This window comes from Epinephelus lanceolatus, chromosome 6 (genome assembly GCF_041903045.1).
Source record: "Epinephelus lanceolatus isolate andai-2023 chromosome 6, ASM4190304v1, whole genome shotgun sequence".
Taxonomy (NCBI): domain Eukaryota; kingdom Metazoa; phylum Chordata; class Actinopteri; order Perciformes; family Serranidae; genus Epinephelus; species Epinephelus lanceolatus.
Window position 1 is genome coordinate 3,229,559 of NC_135739.1, and position 27,783 is coordinate 3,257,341.

General features: G+C 43.9%; 2 protein-coding genes across 9 annotated transcripts in view; one reads left to right on the forward strand and one right to left on the reverse strand.

Moving 5' to 3' along the window:
- ralgps2 (Ral GEF with PH domain and SH3 binding motif 2) overlaps positions 1-27,783 on the forward strand; it is a 104,766-nt gene that overhangs the window by 60,288 nt on the left and 16,695 nt on the right. For all 8 annotated transcript variants that reach the window (XM_078168458.1, XM_078168463.1, XM_078168461.1 and 5 more), the window contains one exon: positions 1,542-1,668. In XM_078168458.1, the coding sequence (XP_078024584.1) occupies positions 1,542-1,668 (127 nt within the window). The remainder of the gene's footprint in view (positions 1-1,541; positions 1,669-27,783) is intronic.
- angptl1a (angiopoietin-like 1a) lies at positions 7,230-26,445 on the reverse strand. The gene is made up of 6 exons (XM_033621875.2): positions 26,130-26,445; positions 15,525-15,782; positions 14,810-15,430; positions 10,400-10,593; positions 9,153-9,423; positions 7,230-8,434 (listed from the first exon to the last, which is right to left on the reverse strand). The coding sequence occupies exons 2-6, from the start codon at positions 15,712-15,714 to the stop codon at positions 8,247-8,249; spliced, it is 1,464 nt and encodes a 487-aa protein (XP_033477766.1). The 5' UTR covers positions 15,715-15,782; positions 26,130-26,445; the 3' UTR covers positions 7,230-8,246.

Consider the following 27,783-nt stretch of genomic DNA (forward strand, 5'->3'; position numbering starts at 1 on the left):
TTGCTGGCTGGGACGTAGCTCACCTGCTTCTTAGAAGACAGAAGGGCACAGACGCATGCACACACACACACACACACACACACACACACACACACACACACACTAGATTAGACTAGTACTTTCTGCCATTGTCACAACCTGTAAAGTTCCTATGTCAGCACATCAGTCTGATGCTTTGCCTTTGCTGCTGCTTTGGTCCACAGCCTAACTACTCTGCAGTGCAGCCCTCTTGCAGGAGTACGATTCATATCTCACAAATGGATAATAAGACACACACGCGTGCAGTCTGTCTCTAAAGCGTCTGGCGCTGTGGCCTGTTCATTAAAACAAGCAGCCAGCGAGAGAGTAATGGCTTTATTTTGTACGACACAACTGCACTTCATTCTATAATTGACAACTGCAAATCACAGCTGAATTTTAACATGTATTTTACTTACTTTACAAACAGGCAACAAATCAAAAAATGTTCATTATTTCAACAGTCTTGAATAGTTGAAGGACTGACTATAGCAACATGCCCTTTTAAATTGGCAGTTTCTGTTTCTAGTTTTGTCATAAGGTGACTATAAATTTTGTGTGTGTATATATATACATATATATATATATATATATATATATATATATATATATATATATATATATATATATATAGCTGGACACACACTGTGCAGTTTGGGTCCGCCTTCACCAATTTTAGAGCCGCACCACTTATTTTAGAGTTGGACCCAATTTCAGCTTTGTCGGCCGTTGTTTGCTGTACAGTGTACAGGAGTTAGTGAGGACCGATCATGTCTCCGCTGCTTCCCACTAACCCATCGGACATTCGGTCAGAAATCTTGATACGCCGTCGTCACGCTCTCAAATTGCCTTTTTTTCTCACTGCGCCTCTGCAACATGGCAACAGCATACGTGTCTTTTTAATGTTTCCTCCTCCTCTTACCACGGCTGATATGAACATTGGCAGTAATGCATTGTGAACGGTAGTGGTGTAACAGCACAGAGCTCCACTAACAAACAAACTTCTAACTGCCTTGGAGTTCTCAAACAAGTCTTTACTGACGGTTGTTAGTAGCCAGAATGGTCAGCAGGTGCCTGCGGGCTGTTTCGTTCTCTATTTCACACATACAGTGCGAGCACAGGTCGTAGCTTGGTGATTGGACTGCACAGTGTGAGCATATACATCCTGAGCGTACAGTGGGGGTTGGAATTACTTGACTCAATCGTACAGTGTATGTCCAGCTTTAGAGGAAGACTTCACAAGTTATAGTTTGTCACTCAACAGCCAATTCACCAACAGACAGCTCTCACGGTTAACACCACATCAGTCGAATCTCACCATACGTTTCTACGCTCCATCTCTCATTCTGTCTTCTTCCTGTTGCTGTTGTTATAACTCTTTAGTGTATATCAGATTTCACTTATTTGCGAGTAGAGCTGAGTGAAGGCGACTTGGATTATGTCATTGTACTGGTATGTGTTGCTATCCCATTATAGCACTCTTGTTCTGATTCTCCCTTTTCCTTTCCCTCTCCACCTCACAGTTACTGAGTCGAAAGGACAAGGCAACGTTTGATCGGCTCGACTACCTGATGTCCAAAGAGGACAACTATAAACGTCTGAGAGACTTCATCAGCAGCCAGAGCATGGTCTCTTGTATACCATACCTAGGTAACAGACACAAACATATACGACATGATCTTCGTAGAATGCACTGAGACACCTTACTGCCAGCTTCCTATCTTTATGGGCTGTTTATGGGCCAAAGGCTAATCTAAAGACAAATCGTCTGAATATTATGAAATGAGCTGTCTCTGCACGTGTGTCTGCTGGCATTATCTCATGGATTATTCAGTGCTGCAGTTATCAGTCAGACACGCTGTATCGTCTGTTTCGTCCTCCCTCAGTGCTTCTTTCAACAAGCTGCTTGTTGTTTCCACTGTAGCCTCTCAGTTTGTGCCCTTTTCATTCGTTTTCCTGTGTTCTCTTTTTGCTCTGCTTCTTTGAATCGAGGAATGTCAAACATAAATATGCTGCTCTCTTGTGAAACATCTTGAAGTAGCTGGAACAAACACATGAATCAGTGAGGGAAAAAAAGATATATTCCTCCGTCCTTCCTTTAAATATTTATGCCCCCTCTCTCTTTGGCTCCACAGTATGACATCACACAGGAATCCCTGATGAGTTTTGCGAGGAAAACACTCGCTGTGTAAGCGTATTGTGCACATGGGTACATGTGTGTGCCGTTTTATTGCTGTACTGTTTGTTCTTGTTTTGACTCGATGATGACTTTGATGTTCTTTACTGCCATGGCTTTCTCTCTTAACATCAGACTCATATCATAGCTACTACAGTGAGACAAACAAACACAGACGAGCACAAACAGAAAACTCAACAGTCTGTTTGTCATTAAAGAAACATCTAAACACTCATTTTATCCATCACGATCCGTCACAGAGGTCTGGAAGCAATGACAGACCATGAGACAAAGCTAATGCTGTGAAATGACACTCGTTTGCCAGCTTGACTGTATGTCCTCATTGTGTGTGTATGCGAATAACAGGGGAAGACTTTCCGTTCAGTAAGCGCCTCGGTGATTTGTGACTAGTTGGTCGTTCTTAGGGTGGAGTCTCTTTGTGTTGTAAGCCGTCGTACGTGTGAGCACGATGGTGTTTCCTTTCAGTCTGAGCCTGTCAATGATGCGTGCACCCGTGTGATGTGGGACCAGCTGGCTGTCCTCGGGGGCGAACAGAGCCAAGTTGGCACACAGGAGGGAAATCGCCACTCTCTTGTTCTCAGACGTTCTCCTCCATTATAAATCCACCAGATCCCTCTGAGGGGAAAGTGGGAATGAATGAGTGGGAGACTGAAAGCCACAGCGCTTGTTCCAGAGCATCACTCCCAAAATAAATGCTGGGTGTGTTGTAATGGTTAAACTGGGGTTGGGGGTTTCTGCTGATGTATTTGTGCATGTGTTTACCTCTCTGGTCACTAAACAAAGTACCCATTGAAGCTCAAATTAGTCCCAACCCACAGCAGAGGGGTAATATAACCACGTGTCTTTCTAAGTGCCAAATACACTAAATACTTGTGCCGCTTCATGACCTCCTATCATGTTTCTCTCTTTGCTCCATTTGCATCTTTGTAGGTGTGATGCTTATCTCTGATGATAATGAGGCTGGAGAAAGAGGTCTGTGTCTGCTGTGTTGTCACTGAGCTTTGGTTTTTCCACAGTGCTACATTTGTGTCAAACCGCGTGTGTGTGTGTGTGTGCAACTGTGTGAACTCTGACCTGCTATTAGGCTTGGCAGACACGGCCCCTCTTGTCTGCGCTTACCACAGGGCCAGCCTGTTAAATGCTCAGATGAGTTTGTTCCTGTTCTCTGGCCAATCATGCGAGGACAAAGAGCCCACAGAAATATACGGCTCCACTGTGACATAACGCACACACTTTAAAATGTTTCCCCAACTCGTTACGCCTTCACTGTGTCTATACCGGCCATGTAGCGAAAGCAGCACAACAGCAGTAGCTGCAGTCCTCTGTCGGTGTGTACACTGAATTGGTTCAGTGACGTACTGCTGTGCACTCTTGACATTGCTCACAGCCCAACGTGTTATCATGTATTACACTTAGAGGAGACAGCATTGATTTAAGGCCCCAAACAAGCTTTGAATTGCAGCTAGCTCCATTGCAGTGGGTAAAAGAAAAGTGTATCTGTTCTGTTTGACTGATGAGTGAAAATTGCAGCTGAAACGTGTCCTGTGTAAACAGGGTTTACCATCACACTTCTCTGACTAGTGTGAGTTGTCTCTCGCAGCCAAACCTATCCCGCGCTGTGCCAGCACCGGAGAAGGGTCTGGCTGAACCCATCATAATTCCACACTTGGGCAATAAAAACTCTCTGGATTGTTTGTATTTCTTAAAACCAATTAAAAGTGATTTCGGCGCCGGCGCTAAGCCCAGGATGCAGCGACAATGCTCTTGCAAAATATTGTCTGGAGGGAATGTGCTTTGGTGAAGGGGCAGGTGCTGATATTAAAATGGATAAATCCCTGCAAAAGAAAACACCACATAAACATTACAAGATGTTTTAGGTTGCTAACTCAGAGGGTTATGTTTACGCACAGCCCTAAAACAAAGTGTGGAGATAGGTCTGACTATGTGAGACTAGTTTACCATAGCGACAGGGATTTTGAAAACAATATTACAAAGAAAGTGTGTTACCAGCTAAGATAGGTGGCCAGTGACAGGCCTCAACCCCACAGTCTAAATCCAGACGAGTTCTTGAGCAACAGCTCATTACGATAGTCCCAGTATCATGTTTTACACTTACTGCTGGGATCCTGTAGTAGCCATTTGCTACATGGTCTCTGTCAGTGGAGAAAGAATCTACAGAAGGCCTGAAAAGCTCCACAGAAGCCCCTTGACTCCCTTCTGCTCTAGCATGCTGTTGCTGTAGTCGCTGTGCAGTGATTCAACACAAGCCAGGGCTCCAGACTGCCACCGAAATAGTCACATATGCAGCCATTTTCGTCTAAGTGTGCAAGTTAAAATTTAACATAGTTGCAATCATGCAAGTAGATGATGATCGTTATCATTGGTGCACTCATTGGTTATATAATTGAAGATGACCTATTACGTCATCCACTGCTCGTGTCAAAGAAACTAAATATTCAGATAAAAACATTTTCAAATATCAGGTTTTGTGTCACTCAGTACATTTACATGCACCATAGCATTTAATTGCACTGCTGTCCGATTTATTGACCGAAGTATGTCCGACTCCGCTCCAATAGTTGCTGATGTGCCTTCTTTCAGCTTGCTAGTATTGGACATCACAGACCAAACAGTCGACAAAGTTAGCTACGGTTAGCTAGCAGCAAACTGGTACCATTGTGGACAAGTTTACAGCTCTGCACGTTTTGTCCGTCCACAAAGGCACGGCTCTGGATGTAGACTTTGCAGTGTTGTTGTCGGCTTCTTCTTTTGTTACGTATTTAATGCTATTTGACTTCCAGGTCAAAGCCTGTGACGGAAACTGTGGAGCACACGCAGAGCGCCTACACTAGTTTAGGTCGGATTAACTGTATTCATGCAGTGTACAGGAATTCGTCTCCCAATCGCAGTATCTGGGTTTGTTTGTCCGGCTTTGACAAATTCGATTAAGTACGATTTCAGTAGGACCAGCATGTATTTTAAAAGTCTGGTTTTATTCAGGCTAACACTGTAAATTGAATTTCTCTAATATCAAGTAATTGTACCGACTGTCAGTTTTTACATCAATGCAAAACCATGGTATGCAAATTAAGACAACCTTTCATTAGCATGCAGGATCATTGATTGATACCATGCTGTACTAAGGGCGCACTCACACTAGGCACACTAGGGCCAGTTGTTCCGTACCGTGCTGAAGCATGAAAGCCCCCCCTCCCCTGTTCCCCGCTGGCCCGCACTCACATTACCCTGAGCCCAAGTGTACTCAAGCATGGTTGCCTCCGACACATACGTCATCACGATAAGATACGACCTCTTCATCTGACCAACGTGAACCCTTCGACGCTACCATTGCTATTGTTGTTGTGGAAGGATGGTTGCATGGTTCATACGTCATCACCACGTTTCGTGCGTTGCGTTCGTAACCTTGTGCGCATGCGTGACCAAATGTACAGTGCTTAAGCACACCTCTTAACCGTACCGGGCCAGGGAAGTGTACCGTACTCAAGCATGGTACACTTACACTCACACTAGCCAAATAATCCGGACTTTAGGGGGCAAATGTGCTTGGGCACGGTACCATTGCCTTAGTGTCTATATACAGACTCTACATTCAGTGAATGTAGAGTCTGTAGGCAAACCCCGGAGATCTTGCCTCTTGAAGAAGAGCGGAAGAGCCCTGGTTTCCGGTTGTAGGTTGTTTGTAGTCAGCGTGATATTGACCAGTCACGTTTGAGCCGGCTGCAGTTGTTGCCAGGTTAAACGGTCCGTGCAGTGAACTAATGAGTCAGAACATAATTGGCGTCACTGCAAACTCTGAATCCATCACAATGGTTCAGCATATTTACTTATATATAAACAGAAGTCGGAAACAGAAATTCGCCTCCTCCGCCCAAATCAAACCAAAATGCCAAAAAATCGGGGGTCTGCCCCCAGAGGCTGTATCGCCGTCTGCCAGAAGTCAGACGGCGAATACAGCTGATGGGTTCCGTGAATGCGATTGCCTAGTGTGAGTGCACTATAAGAGAAAGGTGCTGGTGCGACCAGCTGAGAACTTTTTAGCACCAGTGCTACCAGTGGAAAAGTAAGTCTAGAGCCCGTCAAGTAAAACTGTGTGGAATAATGGATGTAGTGGAAAGTACCAGGGGTACTGGAAGGTGTCATATGTTCATTTCACCACCGGTCCCTCACCTGCAGTCCAGGAGGTAGTATAGCCAGACAAAGCTTGCTCTGCTCTGTTGGACTGCATGGATATACAGTATTTTAGATGGCTGACAGCAAGCCTACCTGCCAGGTTTGTTGGCTCACAGGGTGTTTGAGTATCTGAGCTACAATGTGTTGACGATGTGTCTGTGAGCTTCTTCTCCTGCAGTGTTTACGTCAGACGGCTTCTATCTGTTCTGACTTACAGCTCCTCCGAGGGAATGGTCCAGAGGGGAGCCATAATTTCGTGATATACCTTTGTATTGTAGGGAAAGAAAAGTTTTATGTGGAAAGAATGTTCCCCTCCTTCTCTCCGCCTCTTTCTCTAGCTCTTTATCACTCTTGCTGTCTCTCCAGTTCTTTAATTTTAGTCTAAATTTTTCTGTAGCAGCATCATTTAATATCCTCCATGTTATATACATCTGTCCTCAACATGATACAGTCCAGTCTGCCTCTGCAAAGCTCTCTTTCTCCTCTTACATATTTCTTTCAAACTTCTCCTTAACAAGAATAATGTGATCTTGAATCTCCTGTCTCTGGTGGCCACAGTTCATTTTTATTCTGCCCACTTGCTTTTAATTATTAAATCCCTCTGACCTCCATCAGTGCGTTGACAGCATGTATTGCACTTAAATCAGATCAAAGAACTTTGAAGTGTTTCATTTCAGACGGCCGTGTCATTCTCTTCACAGATAAAAGCTGAGCTCGTGTTTTACATACTGCAATATTTCAAGTTTTACATTCACTGTGGAGATCATTGAAAGTTTCATTTAACTATTCATTGATATGAAGCTGAGTGAAGAGCGAAAGACGATTCGGTGTTTACAAAAGAATTTAATTTGATGAAAACAGGAAGTGCATGTCTCATATTTCCAACTAGACATCCACTGTGGGTTTGTTTATGTCGGCTAAGTGTGTGTGTGTGTGTGTGTGTGCGCGTGTGTGTGTGTGTGTGCGCGCGCCTCTTTTCAAGTGTCATTAATGTATCTCTACATGGGATAAAAAAAGGGGCTAGATATAAAATGGCCATGTGACTATACTTACTATAAATACACTGATAAATAACAAACAATGGCAGAGTGACAATATTGTGAACATTTGGCCTGAGTAGAATCACACCTCTTTAAATTACCTTTCACAAATAAAGCCAAAGATATTTACATACCAAAGCCAGCTCAGCCATATGCACATTGGACAAGCACACTGTTGCACCAGTTCATTTTCTGTTGGGGTCGAATGAATCCCCTGAAGTCCAGACAAAACACAGGAACGAGTAGACAGTAGGTTTGGCAAGTCCTGTCCTCTAACTGTTGGATTCTCTAATCGGCAACATAACTTTAACATTTCATCACTTTTCATGCTTCAATGGTTAAACATCCCCGTACATCCAGTACCCTTTGGTATGGGCGACACTACGTTCATTAGCTGCTCAGAAGAAATCTCATGTCTTTAGTAAATGACCATTTCCCTTTTATTACATACTGAGTTTCAACAAGGGTGACTAAAATAGGGCACTTGAGAGTAATACTTCATGGTCCAAGGGAGCTTGACGGACCATTACTAAAGGTGGAGGAGAGCAGTTACTTAGGGAGGGCAGTGGCATTAGTCTTCATCTCAAAGTCAACCTGGGAGCCAGCCTCTGAGCAGACTGCTGCAGTCATTATTGCCTGGCCATAACACACGCCACCGTCTCTTCCTCCTTTGTATTTTACAAGGCAGTGTTGTAGGATGGCAGGGATTCCCGGCTCTGCCTTTACAGTCTTTGTTAATGGGTAAATAAAGATAAGGAAGGAAACTGAGGTGCATTTGAAGGGAGCTGCAGTCCGACGTTTCAGTCGATCGGCCGGATCATGAGGCGCACTGACTTGAGGGAGTAGAAACCTCCTCCGTAATCTGCCCAGAAGATACCATCCTGAAATTTGCTGCGGTAAACTCCCCCGCTGTACCAGACGCCGTTCAGGTTGGTCTGGCCACATGCATTGTACCACCAGCCGCCCTTATGGAAGTGGGCGCAGTTACCTAGCAGAGAGGGACACATCATAAAGCAAGATGAGTGTGATGGACAGAAAAAGAAGGCGCCTCCGATACTGCTTAAAATGCTTGATCGCGTAACGGCTAGTAAACAAGTGCACACACCGATCCGACATCGTGTAATTTAGTGATGAACTTTAAAACCCCTGAGGTTGTCAATGTTGTGTATGAAATCAAGGTGCTCGATTTAATATTTCCAGAACATCTCCAGCACACAGCTGTCTAGGAACTTACTTTAAATGGACTCTGCTTCGTTACCGCTGTCAATTTCCACCAAGCACTCTGATGCGATCACAACAGCAGTGTTTTTTGACAGACTTACTAATAAATCTAGCTGTTCTGTGATCATTTATCCATTCAATCCTGTTGAAAGGAGCCACTGACGTCATTAGCCATTAACTGAAGTCTACTAAATGCAAGATTTATCCCATGACGCACTGGTTCGAGAGTGTCAACGAGTCAGAGGCTGTGTTGCTGTGTGCGGAACAGCGCTGATTCCAGAGGCCACACGCAATGGAATAACGTGGCATTTTTAGGGCAGTGGCATCAGATTGGTACTTGGTATGGGCCAGTATGCAAGTTCAGGTATCTGAATAGGTATTGGGAAGGAAAAAATGGTATGTGAACATCTCTAGTTGTGTCATTATATGACTACTAATATAAGAAATCAAAAAGCATTTGTGAGTCATCTAGCATCCCCCCTTACCAGAAAATGCATCCTTGTCACGATCAAGAGTGGTGAAATGTTTTCCGTTGTGACTGCTGAAGGAGTCGCCGGCGTTGCCCTGGTAGGTGCCGAGCCTCAGCCGATAACCCTCGCTCTCAGGCTCCAGGTGGAAGCTGCTGTACTCGGCATACACCTTCTTCCCCGTCCAGTCCTCCAGCTCTATCATCAGCTTATAGTCGCCCTGTTTCCCCAGGTTGTAAATATTCTCCAGCCCAAGCCAGTGTTCACCGTCTATGTTTCCAAAGCCTCTCTGTGGGGGACATGCACCACAGCATGTTATGTTGTTATTCATTGTTAGTTGTGGTTCATGTTAAAACTGCATTGCAGTGTAGCACAGACCAACAAAGTGCAGTATTAATTTGTGTGGTGGGGTTAGCCAACTAGTGAAAGAACAGATCTCTCTTTATTCTGCGGTCACTGAGCACAAATCATGTCCAAAAAACACAAACAGTAAAGCAGAGAGAGGTTAATATGATTTCTTAGCAGAGTGTTGAGTTTAAAGGAGTCTGGTGCCTGCAATCAAGTAAAATGAAATCAAATCTGCTTCTCATTGAGACACTAATGTGTTAAGGTTTTGATCTGTGGTTTCTCACTTGAGATGAATTCATTGAATGGCAGCGGCAATGGTGATTTGGCTGCAGTTAAATGAATAGTCGAATACAGTAAATGCAGAGCTGCAGAGACACATTTCTGTTCTAGATCCAAACAGCATGTAAGTATTGATTTCTAAATCAAATTTTATGACTGAGAGGAAAACGCTCGTCTTTGCCATGTTTTTTTTTTTTTTTTTTTTTAAACAGTTTAAACCGGGAGGCCAGTAAATTTTGTCAGGCTTAGTGTCTGTGTCACTTTTTAGTGTTCCTTCGCCTCTGTCCCCTGCTCGCTCTGTTAGCTCCTGGATCACGTCTCAATCACAAAGGCTGACGCACAAAAAGAAAAAGATGAAGGGATCATTGCCAGTGGGGTTGAGCTGTATTTCCCTCTCAGCCCACCGTGGCTTTACGATTGCGTAGATTTGTATGTAGGTCCCTGGCTCAGGCTCTTGGCTGTGATTTCAGTGTGAGGAAATCCACTGCTAAGCTGTTTACATTGATGGAGCAAGTGCTTGCTTAGTGGCCTCAAAATGAACTGCTGAGACTGGGTCGCCAAGGAAATAGAAAAGGGAAAGCTGGGAACACACAGTTCTCCCTCATGCCCCCTCCCCTCCCACTGTTTCCTCAGCTTACCTTGTAATTCTCCCAGTTCCGAAAGAAGTTGACAGAGCCGTCTCTCCTCCTTTGCAACACGGTCCATCCTCCGTTGTCGAGGCCATGTTCACACCAGGCTTGGATCAACCGATCACTGCCATCGGTTTTAAGCAGGTACATCCCGCTGGTGCTGTGGCCTGCCTGTCGCACCTGGTAACAGTCTTTGAAGGGACCTGTGCTCAGAAAGATGGTTGTAGAAAAAGAGGAAGACATTGTGCTAGTGATTTCAACTGTTTAATATGTAAAGAAATCCTTGTGCATTGCATTTTTTTCACAATCTGTTGTTTAATTCCAATTTGCATTTCGATAATATTCTTAGCCTCTTTACCTCTTTAGCCTCTTTTATTCTGAGCCTGTTTACTGGAATTAACATGCATCTTGGGTGATCCGATCACAGTGGACAGCACTAAATATAATAAATAAACCACCAAGATGCATTGTGATCTGAGGATTACAATGTCTGGGATGCATTTGACCACATATCCTTTGTAGTGTAAACATTAACTGATGCTTCCCCAGCAAGCACGTAACAGGAAAATTTGTCATCAGTGTAGGACATGGTGGTTTATTTGGTGACAGCATACAAATGTTCTGTAACCTGCCAATTTTACAATGAGTTGGACAAAGTGTTCTGGGACTGTCCATTGTTTTGCCCTGACACAACAGCCAATGGGCCCTCTGACCTTCGAGCACAAGTAACATAGGCAGCAATGAAATATGAACACAGACGGTCAGCTGGAGCCGCGTGACAGACACGTGTAAATGGGTTCAGTGTTTTGGGTTCAGTAGTTGATAATGCTTTGCCCCTGGGGCAACAAAAATGTTAAAATGGTTTATTCAGCCAGTAAAAACCCAGAAATGACCATAAAACATAAACGCTTTGTACTTTGTACATTCATATATTTTGTTACTGACTCTTGATCTTGAAAGCCATCCTTTGCATGAATCAGTCAGTTTTAGCTCCCTGAACAAATGCACCATACTGCGCATTCAACAGAACAAGATGTCTTCCTTTTTATTGCGTATGCAAAAGTCATCATCCTCAGTCTAGGGGCTCTAGACAGCAGACAAGATAAAAGTTGGGAAGGAGTGCTAGACGCCATGGTTTGACTGGATGTATCAATGTGGCTGCATTCTTTGGAAATCATCTGCTGTTGCTCAGGCCATCCAAACGTTATAGAATTACACAAACATTCATGTGCACACTTCATTTGTTAAATGAATATTCTCCTACATGTAGCCTTGGGGTGAAGCCATGTGCTAGCACTGCACCCAAAGCTGAAGAAGCTGAACCTAAACCCAGCATATTTCCTCTGTTTTCCCCAGTGTGAATATGTATTAAACCAGTATGAACACCGGCATTGTGTGGGGCCCTCCAGGGCCTAAAGGCCCTTAGAAGATGGTTTTCTCAGCTGAGTGTAAGAGCACATAGGGACCCAGTGTAATACCCCAGCACAGACACCTAAAACTCCCCAGCATAAGCTATGTATTTTTCTAGTAATGATATGTCTTCATCAGAGCTGTCAGTGAGGGGGCTCTCTGACATGTTCGCCTTTTCTCCTCTTCTGCCACATCTTGTTAGTTTTTCTAAACAGAGCTTTAAGGGGTCGAACTTAAAAATAAATCAAGTCAACGAGCCATAGTGGTTTAAAAGGGCTCAGCTAGACCAAACTGTGGTCAGGCAATGTGTATTTACAGTAGTAGTGAACAAACATGTAAGAGAGCCTATTAATGGTTTTTGGCGTGTGTTTGAGTTGAACTTTTACCTATTTTCCTTTCTGTTTTAGGTACATACCATCTGTTGGAAAGTGTATATTCATTCATGTATACTCATAATATCATAAGAATTCATTCCAAAGTACAAGTACGCATCCTTATCTCCAGGAATTGGATAAATATGTTTTATGGAGACAAGAGGTAGAAATATTTCAGCAGGTTTGTTTTTCTTTTCCGGAAAATTAAACGGTGACGGATGATGTGTCGGCAACCAAAACAAATATGATCCATCCCTGGCTTTCCGTTGTTTCTCTTGGTTGTAGATAAATCATGGTGTCCAGATAGAGAGCTTTGTTTCTGTCATAGACAAAAAATAAATTCTGGAAGTTTGTGAAAGCAGCAGCTTAATGCTTAATGACGTACTTCACCTACAAAATAATAATTTGTCTATCAGTAACTCACCTCGTGTTACGTTGAATTCATAAAGGAAACTTTGTTTTTGACGTCTCCACAGTGAATCAAGAAGCCAAAACCAGGGGAAGATCTTGATGAATTTGAGGGGGCTGCGTTTAACATCAGCAAAACTATATCAGAACATCCGTTAACAAACTCTCTTAAAACATGTGCAGTATAGTCCAAGTGTCATTAATCCAGTTCCTGAACATATGCATTACAGTCCCTTCAGGATTTCACGGGTTGTTTTTAGGATTTTTGTGGGCTTGAAATGCTTGATTTTACGACAGCTTTTCAAAAAATTGCGATAAATGTAGTGTTAATGGGCATTTTTTGCAATAATGCTGAGGAGGCAAGTGGAAATTGCAGACATAGTTGTGATGCCATCCTGGATTTGGAGTGCATCATTATGAGCACTCAGTGTTTCCCACAGAATTAGAATCTATTTGTAATGGTAGGGGGGTGGGGGGCTTGGTGTTAGATGTTAACCGCTGCTGTTGGGCTTCTGCCCAAGCGGCAAAATGTGACGAGTAGAAATGAGATCACGTGCTGTTTTAACTTTTGCTCGGACACGCTCGGGCACGGCACCTGCGCTCTCTCATTGGCTGGGGAAATCTCCGCCCAGAAGCGGTCCGAGCTCACAAAAACATCAAAATACAGTTAAAGGGCAGGAGCTCTGCAAACAGAGTCACCACCACGCATGAGTAGAAGCCCATAGGTGATGATTAAGCAGGATTTCATTTGTATATGTCTATATTTTGTTTTGTTTGAAAATCCTCCAGATCCTACCTTTAAATGCGAATCCCTATGACTTTAATTCATCAAGAATTATTTCCATTTTTTGATTCTTCATTCACCCTGGAGGCAAGTGAGAAAAGAAATTTTTCTATACGAATTCAACGTAACACAAGTGGAGTAACTCATATACAAATGAGGATTTTGTTGGTGAAGTATTCCTCTACACTTAATCCAGCTGAGACTCAGTGGAGCTGCAGGATTATTACATTGAAGCTCTCAGTTCTAATGAGCTATATTTGACTAATACAATGCTAAAATTACAGTTCAACAAGGGCTTTGCTAGAAATAACTATGAGAACACTCAGTCCTTTTTCATCTACAAGCAGAGTCCTTGCCATTTGACCTCCCCAAACCACTTCACCGCCCTTATTTTCCATCTCTGTGTTTCCTTAGTTTTTTTTTTTTTTCTTCTCCATGGAGGCTTTTGAAATATGGCCCCTTTGCCTTTCAGCTGCAAAACATGTTACATGTTCTAGTATGGCAGGAACAGAGAGCTGATGTTTCATTAAAATGCTGTGATTTAAGAGGTAGCTCTTGTAGTTTAGCACCTTGCTTTGCTAAATGGTACCACCCTCTTTCTCTAACGCCACATATCAAGATAGTATTGATATCTTTAAATGGAGTCGTTAAGAGTCAGAATTATCCAGAGCTTTAAATATTTGATTTAAGGTATTCTCACCTCAGCATTCCTCTGTAATCCATTATTATGTCACCCTACTAAGTGGCTCCTGTGTCAGTATTCAGACAGATCTTCATTTCTTCCCCTTCTTGTCTGAGGGATGTTACGGATGATTTCATCCATTTTACCATCTGGTTGTATAACCTCTGTCAACATTCCCCGCCATCATCTAATCGCCAGTCAAAATACAACAGCCCTGACCAATCTTTAGGAGTCATTTCCAAGTAGCATTCTAACCTTGCAAATTGGTTTCACATTGGAGACACTCTTTGCTCAGAGCAGCCTCATCCATCTCATTTGATAGCTTTGTCTAGCGGGCTGAGACGTGACGGAGTGCTCCATCAGATGTGTTCTATGTTTGTACATACCTTGCTGATTTATGCCGTGCACAGACTGAATGTAAATCTGACTAAAACCTCGCAGTAGATATCTATTCCCGTTCTCTGAAGTCTTTTAATGCTCTTCAAAGAGGCCTAATCCACATCCTACTAATTTAGTACATATGCTCAGTGCACTGCAGCCAATACAGGCAGCCAAGTGGGAATCATAGGAATGTATGATTTCACCGCCTCTGTTCCATGCCAAGGATTAGCCAACTGTGCCTCAGCAGTACCCACTGTTGCGAGAAAGAGTCCTTAGTAATTGTCCTAATTAATGGTACACACAACTACTAAAGTACAATTACCTAAGTGTTCAATCACTTATATTTCATCATCTCCTGCCACTTTAAAATTTGTACATACCATCAGATGTAAGTGTTCCCTGTGGCGGCGGAGGTTCAATTCCAAATGGGCTTGCAGTAGGGGCGTCCATGCGCGATCCTCTAGGAAAGGCCCGGTTGTTATTGTCCCTCTGTATCTCGTTGGTGAAACGATTGTTAACCGGTATATTCTGTGGCACCACCTGTACCAGCGGGGGAACTACAGGCAGCTCACTGCGTCCCAGTGTCCTCAGGCACTGCTCCTCCAATGCAGAGATGAGAATTGACTGGTTGTTGACCACCCCGGCCATCACGGCAAACCTGGCCTCCAGCTCCTTGTACCTTGAAGCCAGTCGCATCATCTCCGAGGTCACATTGAGGACGCGGTTCTCCAGCTGGGCCAGCTCCAGAGAGTTGTCTCTCTTCCTGATGATCTCATGCAGCAGCTGCATATAGAGTTGGGTCACCCTGGAGTTCATGTTCCTGCTCTCCTTCCGCAGCAGCTTCATCTCGTTCACTAAGTTACCATCCACATCCACCACCAGCTGCAGCGTCTCAATCTCACGCCGCTGTTTGTTGAGCACCTCCCGCACATCTGCAATGTCCATACGGGTCACTCTGTCCTTGTCTGGCTGGGGGCCTATGGTGCTGGCACAGATTGGACCTGATGACAGATAAGAATTGATTAGGAGATTACTAAGAAGAAGCAATATGATGAATAACTGAAAGTTCATTAAAAAAGAAATTATCCTTTGAACCTGTGATTTTCTGCTCGGGCACAAGGAAGGTGTAGGAACACTTTTTGGCATCAGGGTTGATGGGGGCTCGTTTACTCCTCTTCAGTGAAACCTCTTTGGTCCTCCGGGCTTCCCTGGAGCTCGCGCCGTGACTTTGCTCCCACAGGGAGAGGCAGAGCAGGGCACACAGGCTCCACATCAGCCCCTGCATAGCTGCTGGCTGGTTAGATGGATAGATGGACAGCTACTGGCGCTCCCTCCAACTCCCCCCAGGCCTCCCTGTAAAAATACAAGATCTGAAGAGTTGGGACTCTGAAACAGACATTTCTTTGTTTACAGAGGGCTAACAAAGGGAATGTTAACGGCAGGAGTGTTGATTGTATGTTATTCCAGAGCAGGGGAACTTACTGCTGAAAGATTATAATGACTAGGTATTTGACACTTTTTCAAAATATTCACAGACAATCAGCAATTGTTTAAAAAAGTGATTACTCTGTGTGCAGTAGCAGAGTTGTCAGGTCATTGTTCCACACAGCATTGATTGTGTGGAAAGACTCAAAGAGAGAACACATTGGCCGTCCAGCCCACGGGGCGAAGTCTGCTTTCTGTCTCGGTTAGTTCCACCGCTGACAGACACCCCATTTTTCTGAGGTCCTGTTGGTTTCCCCTCAGTTAAAGAGGTCTGTTATGTGGCTGCTGGCTGGGCTTTATCTTTGGTACTTGCCCTCACTCTTACGTCACCTTCTTTACTCTGGGAATTAGATTCTTTAGTTTCTTTTGCAAATTCCCATCCTCTTGTCTTGCATGGTTTTTACCTTAATGGTCTTTCTTACTCACAGCGAGAGTTCCAGAAATCCAGGAAGTTTTTAGTATTGACCGCAAGAACTATCCTGTTTAAACCTAGTGTCTAGTATTTGTTTCTGGGGTATATTGTGGTTCCTGCCCCCCAGCAGTCACTGCTCCTGAGTTAGTACAGCCTGTGTTTGCAGTGTAAATGGCTGATTTGTCCAACACAAACTGTGACGACCACAGCTCATGTGGAGCATTCAAACTTTGAAACACCAGGGGTTGTCACTATATTAGGAGGAGGGTGGGAATATTCTTTTAATGTTAACTTTGAAATGAAGGTTAAGTCGCCTACTTTTCGTCTGATCTAAAATAAATGGGATTTAAGAGAAGCTTGATTTCACTTGTGTATTGTTTCAATGCAATTAGACAATAAAGCTGAATGAAATACACTCTCTCTGCTGCTTTTGATGTGGGCGTATTGCATCAAGGTTGTTTTTAATCTCCCTCTCTACATCTGCGTCTTCTTTCCAACATTGATTCAAACATCACTGTCGATATGCAAACTAAGCATAATAAACAGTCATTGCTTTTTAATTCTTGATTTATCTTCACACGTGTTTGGACACAACAGAGATTCAAACTCAAATCGCTTAGGGAACTCTTAGCTTTTGATTTATGTCCTTATGTTCGAAATATTTCCTAAAAAAAAAAGGCCTCTGGGAGCGTTCAAGACCTCCTTCCTGCTCAGAGGTCTAACCTTATTGTCCTGTACAACAGTGCTCTGTGTGTGTGTGTGTGTGTGTGTGTGTGTGTGTGCGCATAGTGTCCCCCCTCCCAGTAAAACACATTGACCTCGATGCAGCTTCCTGTGAGACAGGTTAAATATGCTCACTGCTGAGCGCCCACTGCTCCACGTGGCTCCATTCATCCAGCGGGAATGTGTAGTAGGAGGTAGTATTTGTGTTTCACTTGAACAATTTAAAGAAAACAGGCAGAGAGGCAGTCACTACAGGAGTGTGAGACGGAGGCAAGAAAACTGTGTGTGCAAAGTTGTCTTCAGCCTTGTCTAATTTGAGGGGCGAATGCTGGCACTCCCTCGACTCTTTCTTATCCCTGCTGATTCAAGTTCTGTTTCTCATCAATGCACCAGCACAAAAACACTTACAAAGATGCACACACTGCTCCATTTGACACCCCGGCCTCGGCCTGCACAAAGCCAAGACTAGTCTAGTCCTCCTAATCCACTTCATCACTCCTCAGCCACTCTTTACTCCGTGCCACATCATTAAGTCCTACCTCCACCCTGAAACTCAGGCCCTGTGTGTCTTCCTTATGACGCCATTGTGGTTCTTTAGGAATTCTGGCAATTCTGTCACTTGGAACAATGTGGAGCAGGGACAGGATTACAGTGAGTACAGCAGATATGCAGATCATACTGGTATGCTTAAGCTCGTGTGTCCATCTGTATGATTGAATGCTGTGTGTGCATGACTATCCAGAGACGTTATTCAGTTTCATGGTCGTGTGTTTTTCCAGCAGCCGATGTGTCTGACAGCGTAACCAGGTACTGTATCCTTGCTGACCTCAGTGAGAGCTGCTAATGACTTTAACAGCAGCGTCAGCAGTATCAGTTCTCTCTTCCAAACTATGACTGGCTTTCTGCTGTTGCTGGAAGCTCCATAAAGTGTCCATATACAACATCATCTACAACATCATCTACATGTCCCCTTAGCATGAACAGGACGGGCAGCGTTACAGCTCATCCATCAGCCATCACCTTCCTCAATTCCCATCTCTTTCTTGTTATCCTTTTCTTTTCCTCCTTTCCCTTTCTTTCCTGTCTACTGGAGTCTGATTTCCTCCTGGGTGGTGGTTCAGAGTACGAGGGGCCTAGCTTCTTTCATGGAACCGCAATATATCAAAGACATTCCAGGGAACGTGAAGAGGTCACCAGTGTGTGTTGAAGGTACCAAGTTTACAGCGTCTCCTCAGAGCACGCAGAGCGGCTTCTTTTTTCTACCCCAAACAAACTGAAACTAAATACTGCTGAAGTGTTTGGGGACGGGGAGCGCTACTGAGTGGAAAACATAAAGTTGCTCACCTGTGGGCGTAAATATCATACATGTGAATATGCCTTCATATTCTGTGGTTGCAGTCGGTATGCCAATACGTTGTGTTTTTGTTTTGTAGATGGGAAATTTGGATTCTCTCTGTATGTGTAACTTCTGTGTTTGTACCAATGTGTACAGCTGCCCTGCTTCACCAACTGTAATGGGTCAGCAGAGCTGGAATGGGCCATTACTCCAACAATAGCTCACATCTGCTGCTTTTCACATTCAACAACAAAACAAGCAACAAATAATTTAAGTCCACGGATGGCTGACGAGACAGGCTGCACTTAAATCTGACAGACCAGCTTGTTTACTGAATGCAGTTTTAGTTTACAGTGGAAGCACTGTGCAATTCCGGTGTGTATGCGTGTGACAAGTTAATACAAGTTTGATGCGTGTGCGTTGTTTGATTTCCATTCCCTGGACAAAGCTCACGTCTAGCTCACATGTACTGCATGTCTGGTGTTGTGTGCTTTGGCATGAATGAGCAATTTTCCCGCACATGTTTCTAACTATTATTCAGCTGTAAATGCATCATGAGGTGCTTTAGAGGAATGTTACTTACAATCAGAACCTAGAGGAGCACTGAGCTATGTGCACAGATTCTACAGAGGCCGAACAAGGGGACGAGATGAGGAGCGACAGTCTGAGAGGCTGAAACAAAGATTTAGAAGGATAGCACAGACACTAGTAGATTAAAGATGGAAGAGACTGCTGCAACAGTGATAGAAAGTGGGTCATGGCCCTTTTTCCCTTCCTGGCCAGGCATCATGAACATAACTTGAGGCAAAGCCTCTCTTAAATTAAATACTTGTATTCCTTCTTTTGCAGTCTTTTCTGTGCCTGTGTAAACCCTCTCCTTCTTACCCTCCTTTCCTTCCGTTTTTGAATACTTTACTTTCTCTTTGCATTCTCTGTTTTACGTCCCTCTGCCTCTTTCGTCTCCAGGTCTTTAGGTTAAAGCTAAATCACTTAAGCAGCAGATTGCAGATACATATGGAGGTCATAGGCTGTGAGCAGCACAGCAAGTAAAGGCAGTTGAAACCAATGTTCTCCTTAATATGAGTAGGATTTATTAAATTTCTTGTTGGCTCAGCCCTACTGACAAACAGCTCTTGTATCCCGTAACATTCATGTGAAACCAGTGTGTGGAATAAAGGATTTGGAGCAGAGCTCTAACTCCGCCTGCCTTTTATTTTGGCAACAGTATGAGCTTCATAAGTCTTCCTAAGTGCACTGCTGGGTCCTCACCCACTAATAGTTATTAATAGTCAGGAGACATATGACAGTGGCTTTTTAATTGTCCTCACTCCCCACTTTCTGGCTCTCTCTTTCTGTGTGTGCTGTGGTGTAATTTATTTTCATGGCTTTTATTGGAACAGTCTAAGGACAGGCAGCGTTTATCTGTAGCATACTTCCTTTGCTCTTTTCGTGCCTCTATAAAGCCCACAACTATTTCAGGTTGGGTTTAGCTTGCTTTAATTATGTGGAGGTGTGTATATATATATATATATATATATATATATATATTTAGCGAGGACACTGGCTTTCATCTCTTGGTTTTCTGTGTTGATGAGCTGATGTTGTGCATTAATGGTGATTAGGTTTGCGCCCGAGCAGGAGACAGAAATAAGTCTTTTCTGCATGTCGTCAGAGAGGAAATGACCAGAGAACTCATTAAGCTAGACGGCTGCTTACATTACTGCGAGACAGGACAAATTTGTTTAGCCTCGTTGGTTAAACAGCGTAATGACTGTTGGTTGTTACCTCAGACAGATAGCCATATGTCACACTGGTGGCTTCAGGTTACTCTGTATGTTTTGGCAAAAACTCCTCCAAGAACGCAGACATCATTTTGTGACCTGAACCAAAGCAAACTCCTTATTAAACTGATTGATAAACTATTGGTATGCTTCCATGGAAAATTGGCTCTCTGCAGGTTTTTGTTGTATGTCACTATCATACAGGTTTTATTAGCCTTGTAACATTCACTCAGTTGCCAGTTTTTTTTAGGATACCTAGGTAAAAGTAATGCATCCTGACGCAACACTCGATAAATCAACATCTCTAAACAGTTTCAACAAAAACAGAACATCATAACCCTCATGTAAGTAGGATTTATTGCAGCTCTCTTGTATTGGAGTGAATTAGTTTTAGCTAGGTCACCTAAAGCCCCTTTTCCACCAGACAAAAAACCCACTAATAGCCTTTCCCACTAAAAATGAGCATGTATATGACCTCTCTGAGTGTACACAGCTCTGCAGTAAATGAGTATACCTTACTTTCTTTCTTTTTCACTGCTGTTTCACATTCTGTGACACAAACAGGGTTAATAAACAGTAGAAAGCAGCATAGAGGCCAGTGGAAAAAGTTATGGTGGTTATTTCTTGTTTTTACTGTTTCTTATTCAGTTGCTTTTTCAAACTTGGCACCATTTCAGTTTGAACAATGTTTGCACACTGCTTGGACGCAGACACATTGTATTTGTGGCGTTGTGTCATTGCATTGTGCAAAAGAAGGGGCAAAAATTAGCGCGTCATGGTTTCATCACGGCCGTCTGGAGCCGGAGCAGATAAATACCTGTGACTAATGAAAAGTCATTTGTCCTGGGAGTGAATGCTAGATGTTAGTGGATGTTGGCAGGTTTTTGTCCAGTGGGAAAGGGACATATTAATTTGCTTTTTGTCTTAAGTGGGAAAGGTATCAATCAGCATTCATACTGGGACAAATGACTGCAGCAGTCACAGGTATTTATCAGCTCCAGTTCTGATTAGCAGTGATGGAAACATAACATCCAGAACTCCTTTCTAGCATGACCGTCAACAACTTTCGCAACTCTTTGTCACGACCACAAATTCCGTCCCTCTCCGTCCAAGCAGCGCCTAACATAGTTTGAAATTAGTCGGCACAAAGTTTGAAAGAGGGAAACAGATATAGAAAAGAAGTAACCACCGTAACAATTTCACTACTGCTTGCTAAATGGGTTTTCTGGCGCATTCTTGACATTAAATGTGACACACCAGAAACAAAACAGAAAAGTATACTTGTTTACTGGCAATGGGAAACAAGGCCATTGCCAAGTTTTAGTGGGTATTCCTGCATTTAAAAAACCTGCATGTATGTGCTAATTTTGGTGGACAAAGGGTATATTAAACTGGCACAGAGTCTTATTGATGGTAGCAGATAGTAGAGTCAGATAATCAAACTTGATAGTGAGTCTTTCCTGATGCTTTGCGCTCAGAATCTGTTGTGTTAAAGTGCTGGTACATGTGGTGCACTGGGCTGTTGATGCATGTATCAGGTGAGGAGCATGAACTCGAGCCCATAATGTAGATTCAGACTGTCATCCTGCCAGAAGTGAGGTTTGACTGCTGTACGGGTTTCTGAGCTGAATTTCAGACCTGGTCTCCTACAGAGATTTACCAGTTCTGATGTGTCAGTCTGTAGCCTGATGGATTGCAGTTCAAAAAGCGAAAGAGAATTTGATTTATATTTTCATAGCCAATGTATTTCCAAGCCTCAAAATCCCCAGCTTCCACTCCCGCATCTGGTCCTCAGACTTTCCCACAACAAGTCCAAAATGCCCTAAAACACACAACACATCATCGCTGGACAGAAGAAAGAGAAAAGTAAAAACAAGACGAGGGATGTGTGAAGGAGAGAGGAGGGTTTGGATTTGGAGCAACAATAAACAGCAGCGCTGCTTTACATGACAACATGGAGCTCAGCCAGCTCTACTGTTGGTGCACAGCCAGAGACCGACTTCCGCCGCAGCCTTTCATCCATACATGATGTCACCAGCCACCGTTTTTGAGTTACATGACCACTCATATGCTCTGTCCTTCAAAGACACAAATTGACTAATGCTTTTGTGCTCGCTGAAACAATTGTTGTGGGAGAGTGAAGGAGAAGTGACAGCCGAGTGAGGAAACATCTGACTAGTTGGGAATAAAGGACAGAATAAAGATAAGCGCGAAGAAATATGGGAGGCTATCGAGGACGGGGGCTGGAGAGGTGAACGCAGTATGAATGGGAGCAGTAAAAGAACTGACATTATGAAACGATTAATGAAAACAAAAACAACACTACATTCTTAAAAACAGCATAAAAACAAGGGGAAAACTCATAAAACAAATTAAAGAAATATTACAGAGATTAAATGCTGCTACCACAGTGGAATAGGAAATACATCGCGGCGCAGTAATAATGGAGTTGTTTTATATCTCCTCATTAAACCGTGCATGTTGGAAATATTAAAAGCTAGAATAGGATTTTCTCTGCATTTATAACTTGAGCTTTTTATTGAGAACGGTGCCGCCTGCTAGAATAAAAAAATGAAGGATGGGGTGGAAAAGCGAAGACGTTTTGTTAGATGAAGTGGCTCTGGTAAGGAAGGCCGGTGGTTAGAGAAGAACCATTCAAATGAAATGCCTCTAGTGGTTCCTGCTCTCTAGCTGTTGAGTTGTCTCCCTTCATGATGCTGTACTACTGAGGAGGGAGCCCCCAAACTCCGCCCAGCGTCCCCCATCTGTTTTCCTTCTTCCTCTGTAGTGAAACTCTAAACATGTGGGCTGATGCTGGGGGGGTCAGAGGTCTATATGTGGGATTAGGGTGCAGCCCCACCCTTCCTCGCCTCCACCCGTCCGCTCCACAACCCCTTGCAATCAATCGGCCTTTGTGGAAAACAGGAGAGCGTGTTCCCCCTCTTCCTCTTCTTTTTTTTTTTTTTTTTTTTTTAATGCACATAGATGCACAAACACATAGTTCTTATGTTTGAGGTCTCCAGGGGAACAGAGTTCATGTAAGGCCGTCCCTCTATATCTGTCATACTTTGTCAAGATAAGGACTCTCAACTCTCCCTTCTCTGTCACTACACTCATCCTCTTACACCACCCCCCCCCCCCCCAGAGCAAACACACAGCCACTGCCCCTCAACACAAACACAGCTCTCCTATTACACACTCGCAGTGATACATGCAGGCACACTAACCCCAGTAATTTATTACCCTGGCTGACAGATTAGCTGTTACCTTTTCCTTTCAGGTGGCTTTCCTGTGATTAAATTAAACTGGTAAAGTGACACTTTGGCTTTGAAGGAGCACATGCTGCCACGAAGGTTTCACGCATTAGAAAAGAGCTGGAGGAGGGTCAGGGGAGAGAGGAGAGCCAGGAGGAAGGAGTGTTAAAATTTTTACAGCATTTATATAAATGTTTGTTTGGCTGGATGGTGTACATTTTCAGGTTGAGCAGATCAGTCACAACTTTTCCCCAGTTTTATTTTCTCCCTTGAGTCACACCCTCACCTTAAGCTCCTACCTCCTCCTGCATGTGCTTTCTATTAGTTGAATCAGCAAGGAAGAGCACGTAAATTCACACACACTCATTGCCCACTGGCTCTACTTAGTAACATGCCTCTACTTCTCTTGTCAATTTGTCCTGACCTCCAGGCTGACCTCTTCCTCCCGATGGTGACCTGTCCATTCAACTGTGTCCAAGCTCTCATTAGGGGGATTTCAAATGAGCTTCACAGAACAGCTGCAGACTTGTCTTTGAATTTTCCTCCTTTTTCCCCCCTCACAGTCATTTTTTGTTATTCTAAAGCCCAATCCAGTAGTTCTACAGGCAGCCCTGTAGCTCATAATGTAGATTTGAGTTAAGAGATCCAATGTGTCCGGCTTGTTGTGCTGCGGTTGGATTTAACCACATGTGGTCAGTGCGGCGTAACAGCAGTGTTTTCAGACAGGCCTGTGTCTGTATCCAGTGTGTGTTATCTGCTTCTATATGCGTCTCACTGATAAGATCAGCCTAGCTGTGTCTGCGAAGGGTCCACACACAGCCTCAGGTCACATAGTGAGATACGATTGGCCGCATGCCCATTGCCCCCCCCGCTCAAAAAACACAAGTTGGCTGGTGCTGGCTGAGCGAGCTATCAGTCTCCTGCTGTGTTACAACATAGTCTGTGACAGTATGGATGAAGTCAGCGTTTAACTGGCTCTGACAGCCCTCCACGCACTACCTGACCGCTATTTATTGGCTGTTCCAGGGTCTGTTAAAAACTTAAAATAGGAAAGACATCAAACAGAAAGTCTGCTGTGATTTAAAGTCCTAGGTGAGGGTTAAGAGAATATGTGTGGATTGCTTTGTAATGACCCATTTAAAGCTCTCTCCCAGGCCCTGTCGCCCATGAGGCCAGATTTCAGGTGAACCCGAGGGCCAAGCACCGCCGCTGCAGCACAGAATGTTCTGGATACTCGTCAGACAGCTGCTCCCTCCTTCTCTTTATCTTTTCAGCTCTCTTTTTTTTTTTTCTTTTCCAGGCTGAGTTATTGAAGGTATTGATCTTGTGATTTATTACGGGAAAAACCAGCAAGCTCAAGAAATGTTTTCTTAGCCTTTTGCCATTCCCTCATTTTTGACTTTTTCTCCAAGCTTATTGAAGCTCAAAGAGTGTGTGTTCTCTTATGTGTGTGTGTGTGTGTGTGTGTGTGTGTGTGCACTCTGCACTGTCCTCCCTCTCATGGTCGTTTACAGCATTCACAGATGTGGCTTTGTAGCGAACAGAATATTTTCCACAGATCCCACCAACAGGCCCGGACCCTAAGTGAAAACATTTGAGGATAATTGTGACTCGGTGATATGGAAGTGCACCAGATTGATGCTGTTAGTGTTCAAAGCTTTTGCTATCATGGCAAGGTTGTGACTCAAGTGTCTTGTATCCACAGGGTGTATTTGATAGAGGATGTGGTTAGGGTTGGATAACATCGTATCATCACTTTTTTCCCTCCCTAACACGACTGTGGAACGGACTTCTCTCAGAGTCTGTTAACAGATTTCACGAACTACAGTGTGTTTTCTGTGCGCCTCAGCGTCTGATCTCAGGACCCTCATATGTAACAAGGAGAAGCATGTGCTGAGAGACATGTCAACGCCTCATTAGGCGTAATATTATTGATCTAACCCCGATTCCACGGGGTTAACTCGCCTCCATCCCTGCACCCCTGTTAGTGGCCAGGCTCAGATGGTGCTGTATTAGGAAACCAAAAGCCAAGAAAAAATAAACAAGCCTGGCTCCAGAGCTCGAATCTCTACATCTGATCAGATCAGCCTCCCCCAAGTGTTTCACTGGAATGCCCTACTTTTCTTTCTCTTCTTTTTTTCTGTCTGTCTTTGGCTATGTGTTTATCTTCAGGTTGGGCGTAGTGTAAAACAGAAATAAGTTTTCACAGCTGGAGTATTTCTCCTTGTTACATCTAAGAAAACACTTGAGTCTCCTGCAGCACATTTTCATTATTTTGGGCGTTTTTCTCTTTATATTCTTTTATTAAACTTTACCCTCGACACAATAGACATGCCAAAATCACCAAGCACATTCCTTAACAAATGCATTGCTGTATTTTGCCTTCACAGATGGCGTCCCACACACCCTTAACATCCCTGACCTGCTCACGTCTTGAACATATACACATGATGCAGTTCTCAGCATGCGTACACAGTATATATCCCAGGCCTCAGACTCCAGAGGAAAGCCAAAGAAGCGTTGCTAAATGTTTCTGTCTGCAGCCGGAGCCTCCAGTCACGAAACGTCTTAACCTCTCCAACCTCTCAGCCAGAGCTCTCACAGCTGCCCAGACTCTCATACATACACCTACACACACACACACTTTGTCATGCTGACACACACTCCAAAAGCAAACTTGGAAACAGAATGAACTCAGGCAGCATTTACCTTCTTTGTGTTACCAGCAGTGGGGGTGTGTTTCCTTCAGTTATAGTTTCACGTGTGTATTGTGTTGTGTCTTCACCGAGCTGCAGTGCTCAGGACTCATCTCTCTGTCTCTTTGTCTCCAGTCTTCTGAGGTTGCTCCCCTCCACTCACTCCCTCTGTCCTGCAGCTGAAAATCACAGTATATATATGAAGCCCCTTTTTTTGCCAAAGGCCTACTTCCCAAAGATGTGTTCCTCTCTGTGGACTCAGCTGTCCTGGGGCCCGGGCTGGGGCATGGTTCAATAGCCGGCCACTTCAACAGACTGAGCTCTGAGGACTGATGCCTTGAGTTTTTCACAAAGGATGGGGGAGACTAGAGGAGGGAGGGGAAGGAGGAAGAGAGGGGAGGAGAAGGGGGATGAGGGTGTGGGAGTTTGAGATTGCCTTTTTTTTTTTCTTCTTCTTCTTCCCCTCTCTATTTTTTGGAGTGGCCCAGCCCACCTCTGATGTCACTCTGATGGAAAAAAAGACAGAAAAAGAGAATAACAGAGCTGCCTCATTAAGTTTCCCATCCTCAACAATGACCGTCATGGTTCTTATATAGAAGAAATAAAAGGAAATGAGATCTGCTTGAATTCAGAAGTGTTTTTGCTGAGTCTGGGGCACAGGCACGAACTGCTTTTACCATTTTTTCTTTAATTGCAACCCACAATTCCCCTCATTTTTCTTGTTTGGCTCTCTCTTTCAAAAGTAGGAAGAGCTGATTGTAATGCCGCGTAGGTTTCAGAGCAGCTTCCTGTTGAGCTTCAGCTGGGTATGTGAGAGCAGGGGACAGAGGAAGGCAGATAAAGCTGAGCTGTGAGGTTACTGGGGCAAAATCATTCCTCCTGGTGCAGTCTGAGCTTGTCGGGTCCTTATCAGCACTGTCATTTACTTTAATGTGTTCAGGTGTGAGACATGGACAAATATATTTATATATTTGAAAGATCTTTTAGTTAACTGGCAAAGAAGAGCAGATATCTGATGATTTCTTCATATATTGTGGCACGTTTCTTCCCTCTTAGCCTCAGGTTTCTATTTTAATGTTTTCATACAAGTTCTGCTACATGTAAACACATACAAAATGCCTGTGTCCTCTAACCACAGGTCCTCTGAGCACGCATCTGTCTGTGTGTGTTCCAGGCAGTATGGATTTGTGCATGACTAACTGCTGTTATCCCTGACATGCTCGCAGAAGAGCAGCTACAGCGGTTAAGCCTTCAGGAGCCCTCTCTTCCTCCTCTTCCTCCCCATCTCTCACTTTCCCCCCTTACAGCTGTGTCTCCAAAACTCTTGTAAACTGCCTCTCCTGCTCTCAGCCTCCCTCTGTCTGATTCTAATCAGATGGTGTTGTGTTTGTGTGCGAATGGCATCCCGAGGACAAGCTTTGGCCCTTTTTATCTGCTTGATCTGATCCTGCTTTTCTGTTGTCGCTGCTTATTTGTGCATCTGTGTTAAGACTCTGTGTGCACGTTGCTGTAAATGTGTGCGCACACATCTGTGTGTATAAAAGCGATTTTCAAGGATCGGGGGGGGGGGGGGGGGGTGTCATGTAGTCTACTGTGTGATAACTTTTTTCACATCTGCACTCAATCTCGACACTGGTGTATGAGAGAAACATTAAGCACGAGAGAGG